This window comes from Thalassophryne amazonica, chromosome 20 (genome assembly GCF_902500255.1).
Source record: "Thalassophryne amazonica chromosome 20, fThaAma1.1, whole genome shotgun sequence".
Taxonomy (NCBI): Eukaryota; Metazoa; Chordata; class Actinopteri; order Batrachoidiformes; family Batrachoididae; genus Thalassophryne; species Thalassophryne amazonica.
Genome location: NC_047122.1, coordinates 57909302 through 57936646, shown reverse-complemented (window position 1 = coordinate 57936646; position 27345 = coordinate 57909302). Strand labels below are relative to the sequence as shown.

The 27345-nt window shown below is 39.8% G+C and overlaps 1 protein-coding gene across 1 annotated transcript in view; it reads left to right on the top strand.

The window, feature by feature from the left end:
- The window catches only part of csmd2 (CUB and Sushi multiple domains 2), a 662931-nt gene that overhangs the window by 111033 nt on the left and 524553 nt on the right, over positions 1–27345 (top strand). Inside the window, exon 3 of the mRNA XM_034160153.1 lies at positions 4972–5084. Coding sequence (XP_034016044.1) covers positions 4972–5084 — 113 coding nt within the window. The remainder of the gene's footprint in view (positions 1–4971; positions 5085–27345) is intronic.

The window sequence follows — 27345 nt, the reverse complement described above, 5'->3', positions numbered from 1 at the left end:
GGAGGCTGATGAAGGGGATTCACTGTGGAGAGGAGCAGATGAAGATCATCCTACTTTCTTCTTTTTTTGGTTGCCCCAAACTCTGTCTTGTCACTGGTAGATTTACCCACTATAAATGTATCCATTTTGCTACTTGCATGTTGGCTAGTAATGTTTTTTTTTTCCTTTCCCCCCCCCTTCTTTTGTTGGTAAACAATGTTTACAGCCCCCCCTGAAGAACTCTGGTGCCCCTCACAGTTTGAAAAACATTGTTTTAGATCATTACTTCTTCCTGAGAGCAATTGTTGGGAAAATACATAGAAACATGTTCAAATGCCTTCCGAAACAAAAGTTGTTCAATAACTAGTAGGGAGGAGAGTAATTGTCATTTCAAGCCTGCCATGAAGATGCAGATTTTAAATAGTGAGTTTCACGGAACACGCTTTTGCACACAAACACATCGAAAGGACGATGGTGAGCACCTGGACAGAATTACCGTGATGTGGTATGTTTTGAACAATGACTCACTGACAGTAATAATTAGGAGTGATGATTTTGTTTGGGTATGAGGGGGTAATAAAAGCAAATGAAAAATTTTGAAATTTGTTGCTTTTTTGATATCGCACTCTTCACTGAAACTCTGTGAACGGGCCACTGGCTTGATGTTGGCCTGACAGAGCAGAACACAGCCAGATTAGGGCAGCAGATAAGTGAATATTTACTTAGGGATCCTTCAAATGGTGATGCAAGCACCAAATTTGGCACACATACTCCTTAGACATTATTCTTTTAAAAATGCCGGGTACCCACGTGAACTTTCAATAGGCGGCCAAGAAGGGGTCAATTGAAGTATTACACAGGAGTCAAAATTTAAAAATGCTCCAGTCATATTGAAAGGTATTCAATATTATTTGTCTGATCATAAAGATTCCAAAAAGGTATAGTTTGGACTATCTGTGAATGAATGTTCTGGAGTTATGGGGTAAAAACAGCAAGAACAGTGACAAAGGTCAATTTTAATTGTGCAGGGGTCAAAAGTTAAAGTTGCTCGAATTTTGGTAAAAAGTGATGCAAATTATTAGTTGGGTGAATACGGTTTAAAAAAGGAATAGTTTGCATCATGTATCATGCTTAGTTATCATGTTACAGGGTAGCATATGTCACATGTCATAGAATCCAATGGATGCTGATATTGTTTAACCTTTACTTTGCAAACCAAGCATGCAACACAGTCAAAACTATTCCATTTATTAATCCTATTAGCTCAACCAGTAATTTGCACCACTTTTTACCAAAATTGGAGCAACTTTAACTTTTGACCCCTGTACAAACTGAAATTGACCTTTCTCAGTGTTCTTGCTGTTTTTACCCCATAACTCCAGACCATTCATTCACAGATAGTCCAAACTATATCTTTTTGGAATCTTTATGATCAGACAAATAATATGGAATACATTTCAATATGATTAGAGCATTTTTAAATTTTGACCCCTGTGTAATACTTCAATTGACCCCTTCTTGGCCGCCTATTGAAAGTTCACGTGGGTACCCAGCATTTTTAAAACAGTAATGTTTAAGGAATATGTGAGCCAAATTTGGTGCTTGCATCACCATTTGAATAATTTTTTTCAGTTATCCGCTGCACTAGATGTTTAAATGTTCATGAGTCGAGTATGAGCCAGTTAAGGAGGTTCCTGACACAGGGAGGATGTGCAACATACCCATATGGGATGTTCTGGATCATCGTGTTTGCTCTCGAATCTCTATACCAAACAATGTTGTTTAACTCCAGAATGCCTTGAGGAAGGAGTGGCAGGAAATTCAGCATTTAGTAGGTCCCATGCTCAAAAGATTACCTGAATTAATTGCAGCACATGGTGGTCACACTGTGATCTGATTCAGAATGTTACCTTTGTTTATTGACACTCCTTCATTTAGTATTGTATTTGACATCCAGTATTCACTGAAAAAAGATAATGCTTGAACCAACTTAAAAATGTGTTACAATTTGTAAAAACCTGAATGAATTAAGTTGTTTGAACTTAAGTTTGAAAGTTAAATCAACTATAACTTACAAACTTAAGTTTGAAAGTTAAATCAACTATAACTTACAAACTTAAGTTCAAACAACTTAATTCATTCAGATTTTTACAAATTGCAACACTTTTTAAGTTGGTTCAAACATTCTCTTTTTTCAGTGTGAGATCTGACAGAAATTTTAATCATGAAGCAATATTAAACATAATTGCATTTCTTGTGTTAAGTGTGTGTGTGTGTGTGTGTGTGTGTATATAAAATGATTTTTTATGAGTTCAATGGGATGACTATTTCATTAAGTGAAAGACGGAACATTCCATTCACCTCACCGAATGGAACATTCCATCTTTCATCTCATGAAATATTGATTTCATTGAAAGAATGTAAAAATATTCATTATTTGTTTTATATAATAGCAAAAATAGATCCTTGCCATTTGATATTTTAGTAATTTATAAACAGAAAAGGGACTTACATTTTGGTGTCTCACTGGTGCTTTGACATCAACAGTCCAACACAACTTTAAAATAGGAGTCCAAAATTGTTCTCAGTCAACTTGGAAAAACAGTTAGATCCTTAAAAAAATAATTCTGACGGTGTAGTCCACAATAGTTCAAAAAAAAAAAAAAAGACTGTATACTTCCTCAGTCAAGTGAAAAATCGCGTAAGAAATTTGTCCAGGTTTTCATCGTAACAGCTCTTCATGCCTCCAGACAGCTTATGGCATACTGGATTTGTTTTTGTTTTTCATTTGTTTTGTTTGTGTGTGTGTATATATATTAGAATAATTAACAGCGTCAATTCGCTCCTTCAAATCGTCTGTCAGCAAAACGAACTGTGTGCATGGGTAGGGTTCACAGTGTGCAATGGTACAAAATGTATAGAACCAAATTGCACGGAAAATGGAACCATATTTGCATGCTTAATGCAATGCAACACAAATGGGCCGAATAATCCATGTCACATGACATACAAAGCACCAATCAAATAACAAGAATCCAGTTAGCAGTAACTGAAATTTCACCTTCATTTGAGAAAAAAAAAAAAAAAAAATCTCTGTTCCACACCACCATGAAGCTGTCTGCATGGAGTACCAAACTGTTTGTGTAAATGAAGTCCAAAATATACTCAGTGAGTTGGAAATGTACAGGTATCCATCTAACAAAATTGTGTGAAGACAACTGGCTCAAAAAGTGATCATTTTAAGGGATAATCCAATTTAGTTAATTCAATTACTTATGGCCCGTGAAAATGGGTATTGGTAATGGACTTGTGTACAATAAACCTGAATAAGCCATAAGAGATAAAAGACTGCATAAAATAATGGCTGCAATTTCTGAAAGGTTAAAGTGATATTTTTGTAAAGTTCCTTAAATTCAAGTTGAATATCTACCTTACAAAAGGCTTGATTGTGATGTTACTGTCCAAAAAGATATAGGCCTGACTGTAACAGATTAGGAGCAGTATGTACACACACCAAAAAAAAGATTGACTGTGAGAAAAGACGATGCATATTCCCAGATGGGAAGGGACTTTTAAAGATGAGCTGGATAATGTGTGTTTTGCTGAAATCTGTTAATACAGAAACACAAGCAGGTGAATCAACTTGTGGCCACTGGCAAACAGTGTGCACCTGCTTCTCATTTAATTCATGTGTATGTGAGCTCTGGGTGGCACATATGTTAAAATGAGTTTAATTGCAGAGCCTGGTGCAGCCGCTGCAATAACTTGCACTAAAAAGTCAAGGCTCATTGCTCCAAACCATATTAGTGGTTTCAAATGTAATAGCTGCATTTCTTATAAGCAGTTCAGTTCCATAATACATCACAATAATGGCACCCAGTAAGAAAAGACATATGTTCCTTCATTGTTAGGCACCTGAGTCAAACTGGATGCCATTGTCAATGAGGAAACATGAGCTTTTCTATTTCTACTGACCTTGAATTTTAAACCAATATTTTGACCTTTTTGTGGGATCAACAGATAGTTAGTTGCATCACTTGATAAGCTGAGTTGGGCATGAGGGTACACAGGTTTGTTATTGTTCTGAGTTAGGGCCCCTTCACACATAGTGCGAATACATACAACTCCAGGGTGACTCACGTCGGTAGAGCTCATATGAGCGCACCAAGAAACATTGCGCCGGCGGGCTGCTGGCACATGGGAACACAGTGCCACCAGCTGCACCACATCGCGCACCTGGATTTATCCATCAGAATTGCACATCTACTTGTTAAAAAGTCCTCCTACCTCAAATTTTATTGTGGCATTACAAGATCTAGATGTTAATCAATGACCTAAGATGATGACTGGATGTCTTTGGTGGTAGGTCTCTTGAAAGAGTCATTGGGTACTGCTGGATAAACTTTGGGTCAAATGAGTACTTACTTATCCTCAGCTGAGGCATATTACTTGCATTGTGAGGAAATGTCCAAAGCAACACTATGGCCAATGTTTTCATGAGTATGGTCCAGCAAGTTGGTGATTCAAACAAATGGACAAGGCCAATGGGATGCTCACCTGGCTGTGGCAAATAGATGGAGACTTTCTGGACAGTTGGTATGCCTTGGTGGGTCTTATGTTCCAAGGTGGTTCTCTAAAGTGGTGTATATGGTAATGAACAGCACTGGTGCACACTACTAGGCCTGAACTTGACATTTTCTATTTCAGGATTTTCCTTCAACAATAGCTGGTCACAGTGTTTCGGTGTTCCACATAGTGGTAGTTTCACCGTTTATAGGTCTTTTTCATTGAGCATTTTCTGCTGCCAAACGTGCTTTCTTAAACATAAATTAATGTATAAATAAAGTTTAAAAAAGTCATCTTCCCTAGAATTACATCATATGTACAAATATCATATACATATAAAATATATACCTTTGACAAAAAGATCAGAATTTTGTTACTTTCTTCTTCATGAAAAGATATTGTCTCTTTCCATTTTTTTCTTCTCAGGTTAACAGGGTTCCAGCTGCCTTCACCCATTGTGAGTACAGGCTCCAGACTTACACTGTGGCTTCTGTCTGACTACGCTGTCAGTGGGCAGGGATTCAAAGCTGTCTATGAAGGTAAGGGCCTTCTTTTACATCATATCACTCAAAAAAAACAAAAACAAATATATATATCTATATATATATATATATATATATATATATATATATATCTCAGCTGTGTGCACCAAACTAATTACACAACTGGATAGTTTAATTCCAAGCCCTTTTATGTGGTCGTGGGTTACCATCTCTGTCTTCCCAAACCAGAATTGGGACCTTTATCATGGTGACATAGAATGCTTTATGACCTGTGGAAGAATGATATTAATGATACCGCTCTTCAAACTGGCGCAGGGGGAACGACATGCTGAGGGAGGGGAGTGAAACACAAACCGGTGACTAATTAGGCTAATTACCTGACAAGGGTTTTTCTTCTTGAAACATTGTGAATGTGGGGATGAGACTCAATGAACCAGCATCAAGATAGTTGGCAGGCTGAGGGCCACTCTACATGGTGAGATAAAAACCAAAGACAAAGATTATATTTTCTTTCTCACAAGTGGAAAGAAATGCTGTCAGACTCATCTAGTGATTGACCTTGCATGATGTAAGAAGTCCTTTCAAACTTCTGCAAGAAATTTTTCAAAGTGTATAACTGCAGGTAATTGACCTCAGATGGCAATGCAGCAGCTTAAAAAAAAAAAAATCTTCACCTCAAATTAAACAGCTTTCATGAGAGAAACTGAACATTAGAAGAGCAAATCAAATCTGTAAATATGGGGAGTCTTAGTTGGATTGTTGTCATGAGGTAGCACAACACAGTTGCACCATGGACCACCAAAAACCTGCCATAAAGTCGAGTGCAGTTTTCCATTTATTTATATCATGCAGTTTTCAAAAATGCCTTATAAGTTCACAGCAATGAAATACAATTGAAATCATTTCAGGAAATATGGAAGAAAGCACAAAACTGCATTTTGCTGTACCAGTGCTTCACCTCTGGGAGCATTGGTGGCACTTCCAAGTAAGGGGTGGAGTGGGTGAATTATATTTGTTAGGGCTCCTTCACACATAACACGATTGAAGCTGACTAGTGCATGAAGGAGGAATTACATGCCGTTCATGAAAAATCAGAGCCGCCTCTAACGCCTCGTAAACCTGTTGCTACAACAATTCACACACTGCAGTGGACAATAGACAGAGTTTCCTGTGAGTGCCCATTTGATCCCTCTCTTCGAAGGTGTTGGCCAAATTCCAGGTGTCACACACGAACATCCAATACCACTCGCAGAGTATGGTGCCATTTGTGCAGTCAGCATGAAAACAGGCAACCACTTTTGAGGTGGCTGAAAATTTGTCTTAAGTGCCCTGTGAGTGTGGCATCGCCACGCAAAACGGATGTAGCGTGCCAGAGTCTTGCCTCCCCCCAACACACGTGGTGCACGTATGTATTGCACATGTGCACTTGTGTTGCCCCCCCGTTTCCCCCCGCAACACATGTGCTGTGTGTTTGTTTTGCGCCCCGGCTCCCCCAACACGTGGAATGCAGGGGGAGCACACTTGCATGAAATGCTGATATGTATGTACAGACAAGATCACATGGGGGCCAGCCAACCACGTCTGAGCACACACAAACCAGCAAGGCGCATCTCAGCTGATCACCACACACTGACAGCTGGAAATGGCGGCTCAGTGCACATGACGTTTAACATTCAAAACACAGAGACCACAGCCAGGACAGGTATATAAATAATTACTACAATACGTGCCAAATAACTAAAATGAATGAACACAGAAACAGAGAGTGACACTTTGGTCTTGTCGCTGAATGGACAAGGCGGCATGGCCCCAAACAGTGGCAGCTGTTAGTTATTGTAGTAATTATTTATGTACCCAGCTGGACATAATAAGAGCACATTGCTTTATTCATGTCATTTCATCACTGTACAGAGGGATCATACTTGTATTGTCCGCCCAATAAGAGTGATGAAATATTAGAAATTGCTTTTTTTTATTGTGTGTGGTTTCCCTTTTTTTCTCCACACCAGCAGTGCGATGTGGTGCAACATATTCCAGATACTCACACTGTTTGTGCACGTGTTTGCGTGAAACCGATGCAGCGGGATCATTCACGCCTGCCTGACTATGTGTCCCTCCCGATGTCGGCTCGACGTTTCCGGGGTTCGCTCATTCAGGCTGTCTTGCTGTAAATTGCCCTGATTTATTCTTATTCGTGCTATGTGTGAAGGGGCCCTTAAGAACATGCTAATGCAAAGGTTGCAGGAACATAATAAATCAGGCTGTCTGATTCAGAGGGTGTTTTCGCAAACATAACACAGGTTTCTGTATTCATCCATCCTGTATTATTTTTACCTGTTTAGTTAATTTAAAAAAAGAAACAAATTCAATGACAAGAGTGTAATCATAACTTTAAATAATTGGAAAACAATTCTACTGCACACAATTTAAATTAAGCCAATATTATATAATGTATAAATACAAGTTTAAATCTCTTGTTACATGACATTTGAGCAGAAAATACACTTTTATGTTTTTTTTTTCATAAATAATTTTCCTCCCTTCTGTAAATAAGGACATCACTTTCCCTGTGTTACTACAATAAAATGTGATGGGGGAAACTACTACAACTGCAGTATATGAGTGATCATAATGGAGTTCTATATAATCTCATTTTATGGCCAGTTGGAAAATAGCATTTATTACAGGGAGCTGGTATATCATTCTGAGTATGGCCACCATCTTTAATGGACCAAGTTATTCCAGGACCAGCCTGTCAAATAAACATTTGACGATGTGCCCAGGCGAAGCTGACCTGAAGGTTAAGGTGGACAGTCTTCAGAGGTTTTTATTGAAGATTGAATTAATCAAAGAAGCTAATATTCCACAGGGATCTAGAAAAAAAACAAAAAAAAACAAACTGATTCTATATGAAAACAAATGAATGTGTGCTTCCTTCACAAAAGGCAAAAAAATGTCCTGGATAAGTAAATAAATAAATAAAAATTAGGCTGGTGCATTATGGAACTCCTGCATCAGACTGGAGCAACCTCTATAGTAGGGGCAGTAGTGGAAGCTGATGGGGAATCATCATCTGTTTCCCTGGTGGAAGTCACTGAGGTAGTCAAACAAATTTGCAGTGGCAAAGCCCCAGGAGTTGATGAGATCCATCCAGAAATGCTGAAGGCTTTGTGTGTGCAGAGACTGTCTTGGATGAGATGTTTCTTCAACATTGGGTTGAGGTCGAGCTCAGTGCCTAAGGAGTTGGAAGCTGGGGTGGTGGTCCCATATTTTAAAAGGGGGACCAGAGTGTGCCATTACAGGGGCATCCTACTACTCGGTCTCCATGGTAAAGTCTACCCCAGGGTACTGGAAAGAAGAATTTGGCTGATAGTCGAACCTCGGATTGAAGAGGAACCATGCTGTGTCTGTCCTGGCCGTGGAACAATCGACCACCTCTTCAATCTCAGAAGGATCTTGGAGGGTGCCTGGGAGTATGCCCATCCAGTCAATATGTGTTTTGTGAATTTGGAGAAGGTGTATGATTGTGTACTCTGGGAGATACTGTGGTAGGTGCTGCGGGAGTATTGAGTGAGGGGGTCCCTTCTCAGGGGCATACAATCTCTGTACTCCCACAGCAAGAGCTGTGTTGGGTGCGTCAGTAAGTTCGACTCATTTCTGGTGGGGGATGGTCTCCACCAGGGCTATGCCTTGTCACCAATCAAGGATATCGAGGCATCGTCGGGGAGGAAGTTCTTCAGGTTAGTGGGCTCAGGGTCTCATCACTGCTTTTTGCAGATGATGTGGTCCTGTTGGCTTCATCGACCTGTGACCTCCAGCACTCAGTGGAACGGTGAATGGTTCACAGCCATTCTGAGGCCATGGTTCTCAGCAGGAAACCAATGGATTCCCTACTCCGAGGTAGGGAATGAGGTCTTGCCCAAAGTGAAGAAGTTCATGAGTGAGGAGACAATGGAGCATGAGATTGACAGGAGAATCAGTGCAACAGGGACAGTGTTCACTCACTTCATTCACTCTACCGTACTATTGTGACAATGCATTGACTGGTCAATCTTTGTTCGTACTCTCACCTACGTTTGTAAGGGCTGACCGAAAGAATGAGATCACGGGTACAAGCGACCAAAATAGGTTTCCTCTGGAGACTGGCTGGTGTCTCCTTTAGAGATAAAGTGAGAAGCTTGGCCATCCGTGAGGAACTTTGAGTAGAGCCACTGCTCCTTTGCTTTGAAAGGATTCGACTGAGGTGGTTCAGGCATCTCCTAAGGATGCCCCCTGAGCCTCCCTAAGTATGTAATCTAGGCACATCCAGCTGGGAGGAGACCCCGGGGAAGAGCCAGGGCTAGGTGCAGAGATTATATCTCCACACTGGCCTGGGAACATCTCAATATCCCCCAGTCAGAGGTGGTTAATGTGACACGGGAAAGGAAATTTTCAGGTCCTCTGCTGGATCTGTTGCCCCAGCCACCCGCTACTGGATAAGTGGTTGAAGATGAGTGATGAATGAGTGGTCCACCAGCCCAGTGAACAATGAAATGCCTTACATGTCCCCAAAGTCCAAAGGCATACTGACAGGCTGTTGACCCATTGTTAGTTTTCCCTTTGTCTATTGTGTTTTCTTTTTATTATTATTTTGGTTCACCACAGCAGATTTGAGGTGAATCTGCAAGTTGATTTGGCATAAGGTTTACACCAGATGCTGTAATTCCACATTAGATGGAGATTGGACAGGGGTGGGGAGTTTGCATTTGTGAGTTGTGTTGTTTTCTTTTCTTTGTTTACAAATGGTCTCTTACACATAAATGGAAGAAAATCTGAAATATTTCTGCAACTATGGTGGGATGGAAATGTTGGACATCTGTGATGTGTATATAACCCACAACGTTTGGAAATTCTGTGCTCTGTTGGTTTTGTCACTTTTATTGTTTTCTGTTCCAATGTTTGAGCAGGCATCATGAGTATTACATAGTTGGGAGAGTATCTTTATTTTCACCCAAATGGTCAGAAATTCAAATGCTGATTGGTCAAAAATGAACAGAGATATTTTCATTAAACTGATATTTTTTTTCAAAATAATTGCCTTTTGATGCATGTGGAAAAATGGTGAGACATATACTCAACAAAAATATAAACGCAACACTTTTGGTTTTGCTCCCATTTTGTATGAGATGAACTCAAAGATCTAAAACTTTTTCCACATACACAATATCACCATTTCCCTCAAATATTGTTCACAAACCAGTCTAAATCTGTGATAGTGAGCACTTCTCCTTTGCTGAGATAATCCATCCCACCTCACAGGTGTGCCATACCAAGATGCTGATTAGACACCATGATTAGTGCACAGGTGTGCCTTAGACTGCCCACAATAAAAGGCCACTCTGAAAGGTGCAGTTTTGTTTTATTGGGGGGGATACCAGTCAGTATCTGGTGTGACCACCATTTGCCTCATGCAGTGCAACACATCTCCTTCGCATCATCCGTGAAGAGAACACCTCTCCAACGTGCCAAACGCCAGCGAATGTGAGCATTTGCCCACTCAAGTCGGTTACGACGACGAACTGGAGTCAGGTCGAGACCCCGATGAGGACGATGAGCATGCAGATGAGCTTCCCTGAGACGGTTTCTGACAGTTTGTGCAGAAATTCTTTGGTTATGCAAACCGATTGTTTCAGCAGCTGTCCGAGTGGCTGGTCTCAGACGACCTTGGAGGTGAACATGCTGGATGTGGAGGTCCTGGGCTGGTGTGGTTACAGATGGTCTGCGGTTGTGAGGCTGGTTGGATGTACTGCCAAATTCTCTGAAACGCCTTTGGAGACGGCTTATGGTAGAGACATGAACATTCAATACACGAGCAACAGCTCTGGTTGACATTCCTGCTGTCAGCATGCCAGCTGCATGCTCCCTCAAATCTTGCGACATCTGTGGCATTGTGCTGTGTGATAAAACTGCACCTTTCAGAGTGGCCTTTTATTGTGGACAGTCTAAGGCACACCTGTGCACTAATCATGGTGTCTAATCAGCATCTTGATATGGCACACCTGTGAGGTGGGATGGATTATCTCAGCAAAGGAGAAGTGCTCACTATCACAGATTTAGACTGGTTTGTGAACAATATTTGAGAGAAATGGTGATATTGTGTATGTGGAAAAAGATTTAGATCTTTGAGTTCATCTCATACAAAATGGGAGCAAAACCAAAAGTGTTGCATTTATATTTTTGTTGAGTGTACGTATCCTAACCTGTACTGCCAAGTCCAATGTTTTGTGAAATGACTGTCTGTTCCAAGTTTCACCTTGATTGATAAATTCTTTGTCAAGATATTGTATAGACAATATTTCAGAGACCCATCCTCCAAATGACCACTGCTAGTATCAACATGCATCAAATGTCAAACTTGTCTGATGTCTTTATGATGTAACATTCTTCCCAGGCTTCGGCTTTATGCAAAATCTTTGTCAAGATACCACATGCACAATGTTACGAGACTCCCCCCCATGGTGCCCATAATTAGGATCAAAAGTAGCCCACTGTGACATCATCCAAAGTTTTAGTAAGGTAACCTTGTGTCACCTTGACTTATGTAATCTTTGACAAGATATCATATACACAAGATTTAACCTGGTGGTCACGGGTTAAATTCAAAACTTGCCCAATTGTGGCCTTATGTAAGGTCTAATTGAGGTGGCCTCGTGCACCGAGCTTTGCCTTGATTCTTTGCCGAGATATCCCATACTCAGTGTTTCAGACCCCTGGTGGTTACAATAAAAGTCAAAACATGACCAACTGTGGACTTATCTGAGGTCTGTGAGTTGACCTTGTATTGCAAGTTTCACCATGATGCACAATTTTATTGTCAAGATACTGCAGGCATACTTTCAGAGACTCACCCCCCTCATGGCTACAACTAGCTTTGACATTGTACTTGTCTGACGTATAACAGAGGTCAATCTCATGTTAAGGTATCATGGAGATGACAACACAGACACACACAGAAATGGAAAAAGGGAGTTCTTTGACTTTCTGTGCCTTCAGCACTGCAGGATAAAACCATGTTTTACGTGTTCCACCTGACAGTTACATATAATACAGTGCATGGTCGAAGGCAGCAACTGTCATAGAGTTGGACAGTAAATTTTGCACATTTAGGTAGAGACCAGTGTCTAACCTTTGTGTGGTGCATTTCTATCTATGCAGGCCTCACAGAATGCATTATTAATTAATTTATTTTGTAGCTGATGTCCTTTCATTTTATTTGATGAGATAAATAGCTGCTTTTTTGCTTTTTGTCATTCCGCTTCGATGCACAGCTCTTGGTTTTAAAACCTCGGCATCTTACAGGCTATTTTTAAGTGATGCTTTACTCACCACCAAACATTTTGGTCCATCTTCTTCATTGCAGATGTGTTTTCTTTTAGCACACACTGCATTAAGCTGAAATGCTGCACAGTTCATCTTACAACACACTGTGAAATGGCTGAGACCATTCTAGAATCTCTCCCTTCTCATCACCATGGCAACTACCGGACTCCATTTTTGTGTTAGTAATTGTCTTTTTTAATCTTAATATCTGTAGCTACACAGATGAAGCCAACAGAGGTAAAGGGAATAGGAGACATTTTCAGAGCTTCCGAAAACATCTGCTGGGGATTACACTTAACTCTCATGTCCTCGTGTCATGTCTACCCTCGCCTGCTCTCCCTTCCATCACTATTGCTCTTCTCCTATTTCTCCACCGTACCTCGAATTTCACCCTCTGTGCCTCGGATAATTTGTTGCCTCTTCTTAATGTCATTGCTCCCTGAATATTAAAGTGTCGTGATGATTAATCAGTCATGTGTTGCCAAGTTTGCCTTCTGATGTCTCTTAGTTGTGTAGTCAATTTTCTTCCCAACTGGGTCAGCTGAAAAAAAGATAATAAAAAAAATAGTACAGCCCAGCCCAGTGCACAACTCACGAAGCCTGCCTCTTCAGCATTAACTGGCTGCAGGTGTTTTGGTGGAAAACAAATAATTAATATGTTTTGCAGTTTTGTCACACTGTACAAAATTGTATGTTTTCATGCCCAGGCTCAGTCACCAGGCTTTTTGGAAGTCTGTTCATTTTATCATGGAATAATGAATAATAATAATAATAAAGAGATGGATGGGGGTTCTTTGAGTTCAGCTCATGAAAAATTGGAGCAAAAACATATATATATATATATATATATATATATATATATATATATATACACACACGTGTGTATATATATGTATACACGTGTGTGTATATATATGTATACACGTGTGTGTATATATATGTATACACGTGTGTGTATATATATGTATACACGTGTGTGTATATATATGTATACACGTGTGTATATATACGTATACACGTGTGTATATATACGTATACACGTGTGTATATATACATATACACGTGTGTATATATACATATACACGTGTGTATATATACATATACATATATATATACATATATGTATATACATATATGTGTATATGTGTATATGTATATATGTGTATATGTGTATATGTATGTATATATATATATATATATACATAATATTTTTGTTCAGTTGTTTGCCTAAATCTGTCAGCACTGCAGTAGAATAATTGTCCAGTGTGTACCCTGGATCTTGCCCAATCCCCACTGGAATTGGTTCATGGATGGATGGATGGATGGACACATGAAACATGGATAGGTTTATGAATGCAGGGATCGATGGATAGACATAGATAGCAGAGAAATGGTTGGAAAGATGTATTGACAGATTGCTGGATGGACAGGTGGGCTGACAGACGATGAGACAAACAGGTGGATGGATGGACAGCCAAACCGCTTGAGGGTGGATGGTGGACAAATAGACAGGACAGACAGATGGGTAGACAGGTGAACAGAGGGATGAATGGATGGATAAATGGCATGATGGAAAAGCAGATGGTCAATTACAATATGTAATGCTGTAATCCTTAAAAATTAGAGTCATAGTGCATCCGGAAAGTATTTAGAGTGCTTCACTTGTTCTGTTTTGTTTTTTTTGTTGTTGTTGTTGTTTTAATGTTACAGCCTTATTCCAAAATGTATTAACTAGATTTTTTCCTCAAAATTCTCCACACAATACCCCATAATGACAATGCAAAAACTTTGTCGAGATTTTTGCAAATTTATATATACAAAAAATATAACTGAGGAAATCACATGTACTTAAGTCTTCACAGTCTTTGCCATGAAGCTCAAAATTGAGCTTGGGTGCATCCTCTTGTCACTGACAATCAGTCAGATGATTCTCCAGCTTAACTGGAGTCCACCTGGGGTAAATAAATTTTACCCCTTGTGCTTTTCCAAATCAGACATGATTTGGATAGGTTACAAAGGATCTCTAGAAAGATCTGAAAATGGCTGTGCACTGATGCCCCCTATCTAACCTGATGGAGCTTGAGAGGTGTTGCAAAGAGGAATGGGCAAACTGGCCAAAGATAGGTGCACCAAGGTTGTGATCTCATATCCAGCAAGACTTGAAGCTGTAATTGCTGCTAAAGGTGCATCAACAAAGTTTTGAGCAAAGGGTGTGAATTCTTATGTACATGTGATTTCTTAGGTTTTTATTTTTAATAAATTTGCTAAAATAAATAAATAAATAAAAATAAACTTTACTCATGTTGTCATTATGAGGTATTGTGTGTAGAATTTGAAGGGAAAAATGAACTTACTCCATTTTGGAATACGGTTGTAACGTAACAAAATGTGGAAAAACTGAAACACTGTGAATACATTCTTGATCCACTGTAGTTACATAAGTTTCTTGTTTTACTTAATGTGTTCATTTCCATCCCTATTTACATGTTGCACCCAGCATTTGATGACAAACAGTTTTGCTTCTCAACATTTTCAGTGAGTACCCAGTCACACTGGGGGTTGCAACCACTCTGCTACAGGTTCAACGCAAACTGGCGCAAGTGTGCACACCAGATTCTTCAACTGTTGCATGAAAAATAGATGTTGGCACTGTGTCACAGGCTGAAAATCATTCACATGCACAGCAACTCCTGCAACTTTAAAATGTAGTGATTCGTTTTAAACACAGTTTTTATGATTGGTTTTCTATCATAAGATTTTACACCGACCAAACTTTTTTTTTTTTTTAAAGAGTGAAGCAGCAGAGCGAGCCCTTCCAACAGCACTGTTTTTCTTGCATTCATCAGAGCTGATATACAACAGTGTCTCTATTTATTCTCCCCGCCTCTCCCTCCTCATTAGCATGAGAGAAAGGGCCGAGTAGATGAGGGTGATGAGAGAGCAGTGAGGCATGAGGAGTCTAGTGCCTAATTGAAAAATGAGCCTCGTACCCTTAAGTGAGGGAGCTGGCAAAATGAATGCACGATGACAGAAGCGAAAGTAGAGGATAAACTTGGATCCAATCCTGCAGTCCTAATGCCTTATTTTCTCTCCTTAGAAACAGATATGCATTTCATTCTGTGGTATATTATGTTCCTGTTTGTGTGCAACTGTGCCATTTAAGGGAGGTCTTTAGGGGTTTATATCCAGCTGAGCACCTTTGAGATGCTTTGCATGGATGTTGTTGCTCATCTTGCCGAGAAAATTAGCTATGATTAGGAAAGATGCACAAATATAACTGTTTGCCAAATAGCGATTTACATTTATTGTGTGGATGAGTTTGTTTACTCGTTTAGTATCCAGACAGCAGTCAGTTAATCTGTTGCACTTTTCCACTTTATTTTGATTTACTTTGTGTGTCTGCAAATTCAAATAAAGTAGCGGTTTAAGAAAAGCTTTTTTTTTTTTTCCAGGGCCCACAGTAAGAATTTTAAAGTCACAACGTCACAAGGAACTAATGCTGGAGTAGGCATTTGGTGACACTTCAAGTTCTTCCAAAAGCCACAATTCCATTTTCAGTGTTGAAGTCTACAAATGGTTTCCACAGTCAACGAATTGCAAGTTTACATTATATGGAAAATCAGTTAACTGATGATGTGGAATTTGGTTCAATTTTCACAAAACCTGGAGGGAATATTTCTTTGGTAAGTGTCCCCAAACTATTATTTTCTGTTACTTTTGACTGATTGACATCACTTTGAGCAGATGGAATCAGTTACTCAGTGAAATCAGCTGGTGGAGTGGTTGGTTGCAAACAAAACCTGCGCCCCCTCGGCCCTTTCTGGAATATGTTGAATACCTCTGCTTTAGAGGTACCTCCTATCTTACTCATTGATTGTGATATCTGAATGATAACCAGTGACCTATGGCGACATACCAAAGTCCTAGTAGATACCTAGTACTACTGGAATGACTTTGCCTTGAAGGAATGGTTACGTTGGGTGATTATGATGAAGAGGACAAATTTCATTGTATGTATGTATGTGTACAATGACAATAAAGATACTATTCTATATTTTGAGGAAATGGCAGATACAATATTTTGGCTATGTGACACATTTCTCTTGGCAAATGCCTCAGTGTTAAGGACCCTTAGTAGCTGGAGAAGATCTAAGTGATGCCTACATTTTACCTGGCAGATAGACTGCTAGTTTTAATAAATGGGTTTGGACCAGATGTCTGCATGGGTGGTTCCCATCCATTTGCCAAGGGGATTCTGTTGTGTGCTCTCAGACCTGACCTGACCTCTGAAGGAGCTCAGAGATATTTGAAGAAGTCTGCTCAAAGCGGCAACATTGTTTACTTGAGGTAAAGTTAACAAGTCACTTTATGGACAGGAGCATTTTGTAGGGGCTCCTAAAACAAGATTGACATAGTAACTCCTGGGGGAAATGGCGAGTTTGTTCAAACAAACTGATGCCAAGACATGAAGTTGAGTTGACTTAGGGAAAAAAAAATCTGAATTGGCACAAACATATCTGAAAATTGTGTGCAGGTCACACCGGAGCCTTTGTTCATTTGCATTGTCAATGTGAATCATGTACAGTTTAGATAAGTTGGGCAGAGTTGTACTGTTAGAAGAAAAGTCCACATCAATACCTCCTGACTTGGCAACACTTTGTGTTTGGATTGTTTACAGTCGTATTAAGATTCACTGACATCTGCTCTCCAACAAGTGGTACCTCACTGCTATTCTGCCCATGAAACCATTTGGGTATAATCCTCATTTGAGCTTTTTATAAACAGAACTTTAGAAGTTTAGGTGTCCTCACTGACCCAGCAGGTCTAGAACATCTTGATGCTGTAGTTCACTCCAAAAACATGAGGCAAAGTGTAGGGTTTGTGTGTAATGCACACATTTTTTGATGTATTTTTTATGTTTTTGTTTGTCAGTAGTGATGATGCCACCAATAAGAACATGGAAGAATTAGCTGAGCAGAGGGGGGAAAACAGCAGAATATGTGAGTAGATGGGAAAAAAAAAATATATATATATACTAATTGTTGTTACGATGCTTAAAAATAATAACAATAATAATGGCACTTATATTTAGTTGGTCCAATTACATGTGGACTCAAAAATGGCCATGAAAAATGACTATGTATACAAATGGCCATAATTCGTATAAACTCTTATGTTTGCGACTATATTACTTAAAGGTCACATGACCTATTCCATTGGTGACATTGAAAGGTCACACTCAAACTCCTAAAGGCTAAACTCAAACAGTTTGGTAGCAATGTCTCAGACGCTGTGCAAGGGTTGTGGGCTGTGATTTCAAGCATGCAAGGTGCTGGTGTGGTCCTCTTTTTGATATACACTGGATTTTCCAGAATCATACCATGCCCCTCACCCACCCACCCCCTTCCTCTGAAGTGCTTGGGCCAATTTGCACCAAACTACTGCAAAAGTAGGTTAACCTCATAATTTCCCTGAAAGGGTTTGTTTATTTAAATTGAACGTCAATGTCCTAAACTCCTGGAATACCAAGTGGTAGTGTGGCTGTTATAGCAGCAGCTTAACTGCATGCATTTGCTGATTTTCTTGAAAAATGTCTGGGTAAGCAGAGTGTCCACTCTTGGCAGATTGTAGCTGTTATTAGTGTCTGGCACGGGAATCAACCACCATTGTCTCTGACCGTTAGACACTTCTGACATTTAATTAACGGTCGATTGTGATGCAACAGTCGGCTGTCAGCCTAATGAAGACTGTTTCAGCTCATGCATAAATATACACACACACACCCCTTTGCCTTGCAAGATTGCTGCTGTTTATGATCTGAATCTGCATTGTTTTTTTCAGGATACCACAAAGAAAGCAAATGCAATTATGTGCAGATTTATGCATTTGTGTCATTAGGTGGTTTAGTTATGCATATCTCTACAATAGCAAAGTTTCTGTTGTTGATTCATGATCATCTACAGTGTCTCAAATTTGCTTATTTTGAGTATTGAGTACAAAAGAACCATGTTCAACACATATATATACATATACATATACATATATATATTACCAGTTCCCGTGCAATCATGCACTGCATATTTCATTTTTATAACCTTGTGCAGTAATATTTTATTGGTCTTGTGTGTCCACCCATTTGTGAACAAAAATGTCAAAATGACAATCTTTTGATCCATTTGGGACCAGACTTGAGGGATTGACTGGAGACCAGCCAAGTGATTGGATTTTGAGAAAATATTTGTAAAAAATCAAGATCAGTGGGCTGATGCCAAGATTTTGGCCCAATGCTGTATAACAGTCACCTGGAATGGTTATTTTGAGGAATTGGTGAAAGATACACCTAGTTACTATTAGACACGCATGGTAATTCATGTATCACCACTTTATTAGTCACATGACCTTTTTGAAAATTACACTCATTTAGAATGTCTCTGTTTAGAGCAACAATCTCTTCCAAATGGCTGTTTCAAGGATTTGGTAGAGATGAATGGTAAATGGATATATAGTGTTTTTCCATCTTTATGAGAAACTCAAAGCGCTTTACAATTATGCCTCACATTCTCCCATTCATATAGACAGTATCACACACTGATGTCAGGGTGCGGCCATGCAAGGCACTCATGACACACAGGGAGGAACTAGGGGATTAAGGACCTTGCCCAAGGGCCCTTAGCGATTTTCTGGCTGCACTCTGGCTGAGTTTTAAGACGAGGATCCTCTGGTCTGAAAGCCAGCGCTTAACCACTAGACTATCACCTCCCCAGGAAAACCAGCAATATAACAAGAGCGAGATATACCAGAAATATAACAATAATTTCAATTAAATACGAGTATGAAGTAATATTTTTATTTCCAATAAGACCTTTGACCTTGGATATTACTAACATATCAGACTAATTTAGAATAACTATAGAATGCCTATTTCAAGTGTTTGGTTAAGTAAAGAAACACGGATGACTAGTTGTGTGTTAGTCAAAGATAAAGTGGTGCACTTTTTGAAATGTCAAGGCTGCATAGAACCACATATTATGGAAACACTGCATCGCAAAATAATATGCAATAACGGTGTCAAAAATGCACCATACTTTAGGTTGAAAACAAATCCAGGTTGGCATCTGGAAAAAAAAAAAAAAAAAAAAAATGAGGTAGCTGTACAATGTCTTCTGGTGTCTCTCTCTATGCTTTGCAATGTGCTAATATTTGATCTTGAATGCCACATCAGAGCATCAATGCACCTATTTATCATACTTTCTTTTTTTCTCTTTCCTTTTATAGACCTGACACAAGCAAAGAGAACTCTGACAGTTCCCATTGCTTCTGCAAGTCATTGCCAGGCACATGTTGTCTGCACAGCATAGATGAAGTATTTATTTATTTTTTATTTTACTGGGTGGTGGAGGGGAGCACTCTACCCTCATTGCTTCTTGCCCTCTATTTGTTTTCTGGGTGACTGAACGGCAAGACAGGGTCTCGTCTGTGGTCAGGACGAGTTGTTGTTTTGCTCTCCGAATAAGAGTTAGATAAACAACACGCCTGGCAATGTGGATGCACGACACATGGGCACATCCACGTGTAGAAATAGACAAATGTGTTCATGCACGCAAACAGACAAGAGTGCACTCTAATAAGGCACAATGCGTCTGCTGTGCAGTGGAGCATGCACAGTAAGCTCATTTCCCAATAATGCTTTGGATTTGGGTCAGTTTGAGTTTGCAAGAGACTCACATACACATAATGTTCATCTGCACCACCAGGTCTCTTTACCTGGATGTGTGGGTGACCATATGCCTCATGTAGTCTATGTAAACACAACCCCTAGCAAAAATTATGGAATCACCGACCTCAGAGGATGTTCATTCAGTTGTTTAATTTTGTAGAAAAAAAGAAGATCACAGACATGACACAAAACTAAAGTCATTTCAAATGGCAACTTTCTGGCTTTAAGAAACACTATAAGAAATCAAGAAAAAATAATTGTGGCAGTCAGTAACGGTTACTTTTTTAGACCAAGCAGAGGGAAAAAATATGGAATCACTCAATTCTGAGGAAAAAATTATGAAATCACCCTGTAAATTTTCATCCCCAAAACTAACACCTGCATCAAATCAGATCTGCTCATTGACATTGACCCTATGCCATGACATTGACCCTATGTGTCGTTTTGCAAGGAATGTTTTCACAGTTTTTGCTCTATGCCAAGATGCATTATCATCTTGAAAAATGATTACATCATCCCCAAAGATCCTTTCAATTGATGGGATAAGAAAAGTGTCCAAAATATCAACATAAACTTGTGCATTTATTGATGATGTAATGACAGCCATCTCCCCAGTGCCTTTACCTGACATGCAGCCCCATATCATCAATGACTGTGGAAATTTACATGTTCTCTTCAGGCAGTCATCTTTATAAATCTCATTGGAACGGCACCAAACAAAAGTTCCAGCATCATCACCTTGCCCAATGCAGATTCGAGATTCATCACTGAATATGACTTTCATCCAGTCATCCACAGTCAATGATTGCTTTTCCTTAGCCCATTGTAACCTTGTTTTTTTTTCTGTTTAGGTGTTAATGATGGCTTTTGTTTAGCTTTTCTGTATGTAAATCCCATTTCCTTTAGGCAGTTTCTTACAGTTCGGTCACAGACGTTGACTCCAGTTTCCTCCCATTCGTTCCTCATTTGTTTTGTTGTGCATTTTTCAATTTTTGAGACATATTGCTTTAAGTTTTCTGTCTTGACGCTTTGACGTCTTCCTTGGTATACCAGTATGTTTGCCTTTAACAACCTTCCCATGTTGTTTGTATTTGGTCCAGAGTTTAGACACAGCTGACTGTGAACAACCAACATCTTTTGCAACATAACATGATGATTTACCCTCTTAAGAGTTTGATAATCAAATCTGCATTATGTGTGAAGGGGCCCTTAAATATGTACATCAGTTACACTTGATATGAATGTGTCCACGTACCATGATTTTCTCATGTTTTTAACTGAAAAACATAAGAAAATTATTTGGGCACATTCTGTTCATGCACTGCTGATGAGCATGTATAGCTCATGTTTAGCTTTTTTTCCATGTAGAGGATATCATGTAATTGCTGTTTGCTTTTTCTATAGCCGATCACTGCAACATTATCAGAATCAGAAGTCTTTATTAATCCTGAAGGTAACTGCTTTTAATTGAACATATTTCCATTAAATTTGTTATTGAGGTAGCTTTGCGCTAATTTCAAAGCAGCTGCTGCTTCTTGATTACCTATTTTATGTTATTGCAAAGTGGCAATCACCACTTGCATTTTCATTGGCAAAAACACCCCATTATCCACATGTGCAAACATCGCACAATACTGTGCGAGTGTCATTGTTTGTTTCCACCTTCTTATTTTCTTTCTATTGAAATGTTTTGGATCATGGACATGTTTGTCGAAAAATTCAGCATGGTCAGCTACAACCCTGTCATGTTCCTATCATATTGCAAAAAAGACATTACATTTTAGATCGACTAAAAGAACGGCTGAAGTCTACTGCATCAGCACAGTCACTCTGGGGTATTTTTGGAGCACAGCACTCGTACACGCCTTACATAAGTAGGTTCACAACACACATGCACAGAAAGCACAGTAGTGAATAATGGGAACATGAAACTCAACTGAGTGCAAAAACACCAAAAAAAAGGAAAAACAAATGAAAAATACATATGAAAAACAACCTCTTTTTCTCTCAAGAAAGGCAAATGTGGTGCCTCTATGAAACTGACCCTGTGATGTTTGACAGGGTGCCTGCAGTAGTGAGCAGCTTGGTTACATGTGTTAGTGAACATATGTACATAACTTTGTAATGAAGTGAACATGTCAAAAAATTTCCACTGTGGGGGAATCTGCTGAGGTGTGAGCAGTGTAACAGTGTCATGAAGTGACAAGTGCACCAAGGAAAATCCTGGAGCACTGATGGGCAGAAAATCTGTTTACTAAGTCTGTGCAGCTGTGTTTGAGTTGGAGAATGTGGTGTTGTATGCATTTCTTTACACTGTGTATTACAGTTGCAAAGTTACTTGTTTTTTCACAGAGCAGTTTCTTACCTTTAACTCATTTTAATCAAGTTCAAACTGCTAAAATGTTAAATTAATAAAAAAAAGAAAGGTATCGGACGACTGATACAGATCTTCTTACCCTTAGAGATAAAGTGAGAAGCTTGTTCTTCCGTGAGGAGCTTGGAGTAGAGCCACTGCTCCTTCACTTTGAGAGGAGAGGTTGGTAAGGATGCCCCCTGGGTACCTAGGATGGTCTTCCAGTTAGGTCAAGCTGGGAGGAGACCCTGGCCAAGACCCAGTACTAGGTGGAGAGATTGTATCTCCACAGTGTCCTGGAAACACCTCAGTATCCCCCAGTCAGAAGTGGTTAATGTTTCCCAGGAAAGGAAAGTCTTTTCACTTGATCACAATTGACTACAACTGGTAGTTTCTATTTGCTTGCATTAAAAAGCATGTGTTTGACAGGACTCATTGGACTGACCAATCCTCAGAATGATGGTAAAGTCCAAGGACCTCAGGGAGATCTAACAGGGAGACTTGTAGAGTTACACAAGCTGGGAAGGGTCTTGGAGCCATTTCTAAACAATTGAGCATTCCAAGATGATCACTTAAACTTATTTTACATAACTACAAGTTAGTCAGGTGTGTCATCTCTTTGCCAAGGTCTGGAAGAAGACCCAAACTACCACGCTCAGATAAGAGGAAATTGCTTAGGATGTTCAGGAACAACCCAGGAACCTCCAAGGCTCAGACCTGCTATAAAATGGAACCTGCTTCAACACCAGCATTACTGTCCACACTAACATTGATTGAGAGGGTGCTGACCAAGAAAGAAGCCCATGCTCCAAAACTGACACCTTCAAGTTAGACTGAAATTTGTAACTGCCCAAATGGATGAGCCAAATGCCTTCTGGAGAAAGGTTCTATGGTCAGACAAGACAAAGATTGAGCTATTTGGCAGCAATCACAACAGGCTTATTTGGGGAAGTAAAGTGCTGCTGCAGTGCAAAAAGTGGATGGAATAATGAAATAGGATGCCTACCTTCAAATACTTCAACTTCGCTTTAATTCAACAGCTAGATGGTTGAAATTTTGGGTAACACTTTACTTGAAGGTATCATCATAATGGTGAAAAAATAATGTCATAAGTGTTACATGACACAGTCATGAACATGTCATAAACATTGTCAATGACATAATGGCATAATAATTGCATAATGTCAATGACAACTGGATATTTGTTGGGTTGTCTTGGATATGACAACTTGATTATCAATCAAAGTGACATAACCAGAAGTTGTCTTTGGCCCTTTTGGTCTACCGCTATATACCATCTTGTCAACTTGTCATTACAAAAATCAAATGACACTTAATGACAGCTGTCATAAACATTTATGACATTGACATAATGTTTGACACATTCATGACCATGTCATGCAACAGCTATGACAGTGTCATGTCACTATTATGACAATACCTTCAAATAGTGTTACCAAATTACTGTTCCAACAGTACAATGATCCTAAACACACAAACTGGCTGTGTAGGATGAATTAGGCTAACATTAAGCTTGTCAAATTACTTTCCCAAAGCCCTGAACTCAACCTTACTGAAAATTTGTGTACAACGCTTCAAAACCATGTCTGTGCCAAGAATCTCACTCACACAAACTCATCTCCAACCACTTAGTCCAATCAAGGGTCGCGGGGGCTGGAGCCTATCCCAGCAGGCATAGAGTGCGAGGTGGGGTACACCCAGGACAGGACGCCAGTCTGTCACAGGGCCACAAACAGACAAACAAACACATTCACACCCACTCTTACATCTATGGACAATTTAAAGATTCCAATCCACCTAACCCCCAAGTCTTTGGATGTGGGAGGAAACCGGAGCACCCGGAGAAAACCTACACAAACACGGGGAGAACATGCGCACTCCACACAGAAAGGCCACAGGTGGGAATTGAACCCATGACCTTCTTGCTGTGAGGCAACAGTGCTAACCACTAAGCCAGCGTGCTGCCCGGTGCCAAGAAACTGACCAATTTAAATGAACTTTATCAATTCTGAGTGGTCAAATATCTTGCCAGAATAATGGCAAAAGCTTGTTGATAGCTTCCAAAGCTGTCTGTTTGAGATGCAGCTTGCTAAGGGCCATTTAACCTAATTATTAGTGCGGATGTATGTATGATTTTCACCCTGTGTGGAATAAAGAACATCCAAAATAAATGAGTATGTGGAGCGGCTCATTCAGCCCACACATACACGCAGCTAAGCAAATATTTCAACCACACAGTCACACGCCAGTTTGATCACCTGTTCTTCACACACATATGCCTAGCGGCTCGTTCAGCCATTATGAACGCATGCGCACAGCTGAGTGACCATTTCATCTAGCCACACACTTGCACGCTGGTTGGATCACCTGTTCTACTGTTCTAGCTCCAATGTTGGTGGCGTCTGACACCAGTCTGTGTCATCTGACTGTTGTCTAAATATGTTTGGGCTGCATCCTGCAGGTGTGCACAAGGCACAGGTGTGGCTGCTCTGACACGACTGACTACGCCTCTTTCCCTGCTGACTGTGTCTGGATTATGGGCATTTTTGCCGTGTCTGCCTGCTTCCTGCACATTCTTGCTATGTGTGACGGGGGCATTAAAGTCATTAATGATGTATGGTGTACAGTTATTCCACCCAGGCAAAATAAGTGTTCATAGGAATCATTAAAAGCTCATAAGTACCATGAGATTCATGCCCAAGATGAGTATATGTGAGCATCCAACTACAACTGTACCTATGATAATACAACCCCAATTCCAATGAAGTTGGGCCATAGTGTGAAATGTAAATTAAAACGGAATACAATGATTTGCAAATCCTCTTCAACCTATATTCAGTTGAATACACCACAAAGGCAAAATATTGAATGTTCAAACTGATTTTTTTTTTGTTTGTTTTTGTGCAAATATTTGCTGATTTTTGAAATGCATGCCTGCAACACATTTCAAAAAAGCTGGGACAGGGGCAACAATAGACTGTGAAAGTTGATGAATGCTCAAAGAACACCTGTTTTGAACATTCCACAGGTGAACAGGTTAATTGGAAACAGGTGAGTGTCATGATTGGGTACAAAAGGAGCATCCCCCAAAAGCTCAGCCGTTCACAAGCAAAGATGGGGCAAGGATCACCACTTTGTGAACAATTGCATGAAAAAATAATCCAGCAGTTTAAGAACAATGTTCCTCAATGTTCAATTGCAAGGAATTTAGGAATTCCATCATCTACAGTCATTATATGTATAATCAGAATGGCAAACCTGTCGTCTGAAGATAATTTCCAATTATTCTTTCATATAGTATTTAGAGGGACATGTCCAGGCAGGCACATGTAAAGTCAGCCTTTCATACCCTTGCAATTTATGAAAGGTAATGGTAGGGTCCTCTTGCTTGTAAACAACTATGGCATCATTTGTCACATATGTGAGAGAAGTGGCTTGTTATTTTTGTTTTTCTGTCCATCTCCCTCAGAAAAACTCATACTCAACCCCATCACAAATGAGAAAATACACAGAAAGGATGTTTGTGTGCTCAGAGGAGAATGTTCATGCCAATTCCCCCCTCATTCTGTTAGTTTGACCAATTGTCAAACTAGGTATCATTTTTGGTGATGGCTGCACTGTTTCAGTAATTACCAGCAACATGCACAAGCCAATACCCCCGAACGCAGCCATCTTGCCCAATCAAAAGTGTGACAAAACCGATTAATTGACTCACCATTTCAGATCAATTGCACGTATATGATTTTACACGTGCATGAGAGCAAACACCGTTGTCTCCCCTCGTTAACTGTCTGTAGTTTGGCTTCTTTGAAAGGCCTTCTGTGCTCCCTGCTGCTTCCACACTGACACGGTACACATCAACAGGGTCTCGTCTCTCTGCATCCTAACCGAGGGAGGGAGAGAGAGAACGGGGGAAACGGGGGAGGGTGGGGAAAGAAAGACATCAACCTGCAGGATGCTGTTTATTCCTGGAAGAGGACGGTTGAGCATAAGAGAAGAAAAATAAGATGGATTGAAGTGAGAGTGAGTAACAAGGACACTTCCCAGTTGTCAGGTATTGCACGAGGCTGTGAGGGGAATCTTCTTCCACCCTGTTAGAGAGAAAAATCATCAAGAAAAGCAGGTCAGAGGAATAGCATTGCACCATGCATTTGCTGCACCATTACTCATGCACAGCACCTTCCCTTCTTCACATGCATTTTATTGACAGCAAGCTCATCTCCCTAAAAAAAAGTACTGCATTGCCGGATTTGCCACTTGCTCTGAAAGACATTGCTTTTTGGTATGAGGCTCTCAATTGTATAAAATACCACCAAAGACACTTCATCCACTTTTACCTGTTGTGGATGAATTTTTCAAAAGGTTGCTGATGTTTTTTTTCCACCACTAGTTCTATGTGGTAGCCACCCAGAACACTAATTCTCCCTCTTTATGAATGTGAGTAATTAAGCACCTCAGTTGGCTTTTTTGGAAATGTCATCTCTTCAGCCCTCTGGATCATAGACTTTGATGTAATTAATTTTAGCCTGCGGTAACCCCGTCAATTGGCTCAGCATGAGTCAGAGTGATAGGTCACCTTTTAAAACTGTACTCTGCCTCAGTGTATGATATCAGGATAAATCCAGTTTTATATAGTGTGTGCTCACTATATATTTTCTCAACTTTCAGTAATTCCACTTTATGGTACTTGCATTTAGTATAATGCCAATGTACTGCATATTAAAATGTTCACAACAATCTCACCTTTCTTAATGTTAGACATACATTTGTCTAGAAGACTGGTTAAACATATAATATGGCTCTAAAACTGAAAATATATGAATTTTTAGAAATTCTCAGCTCTTTAG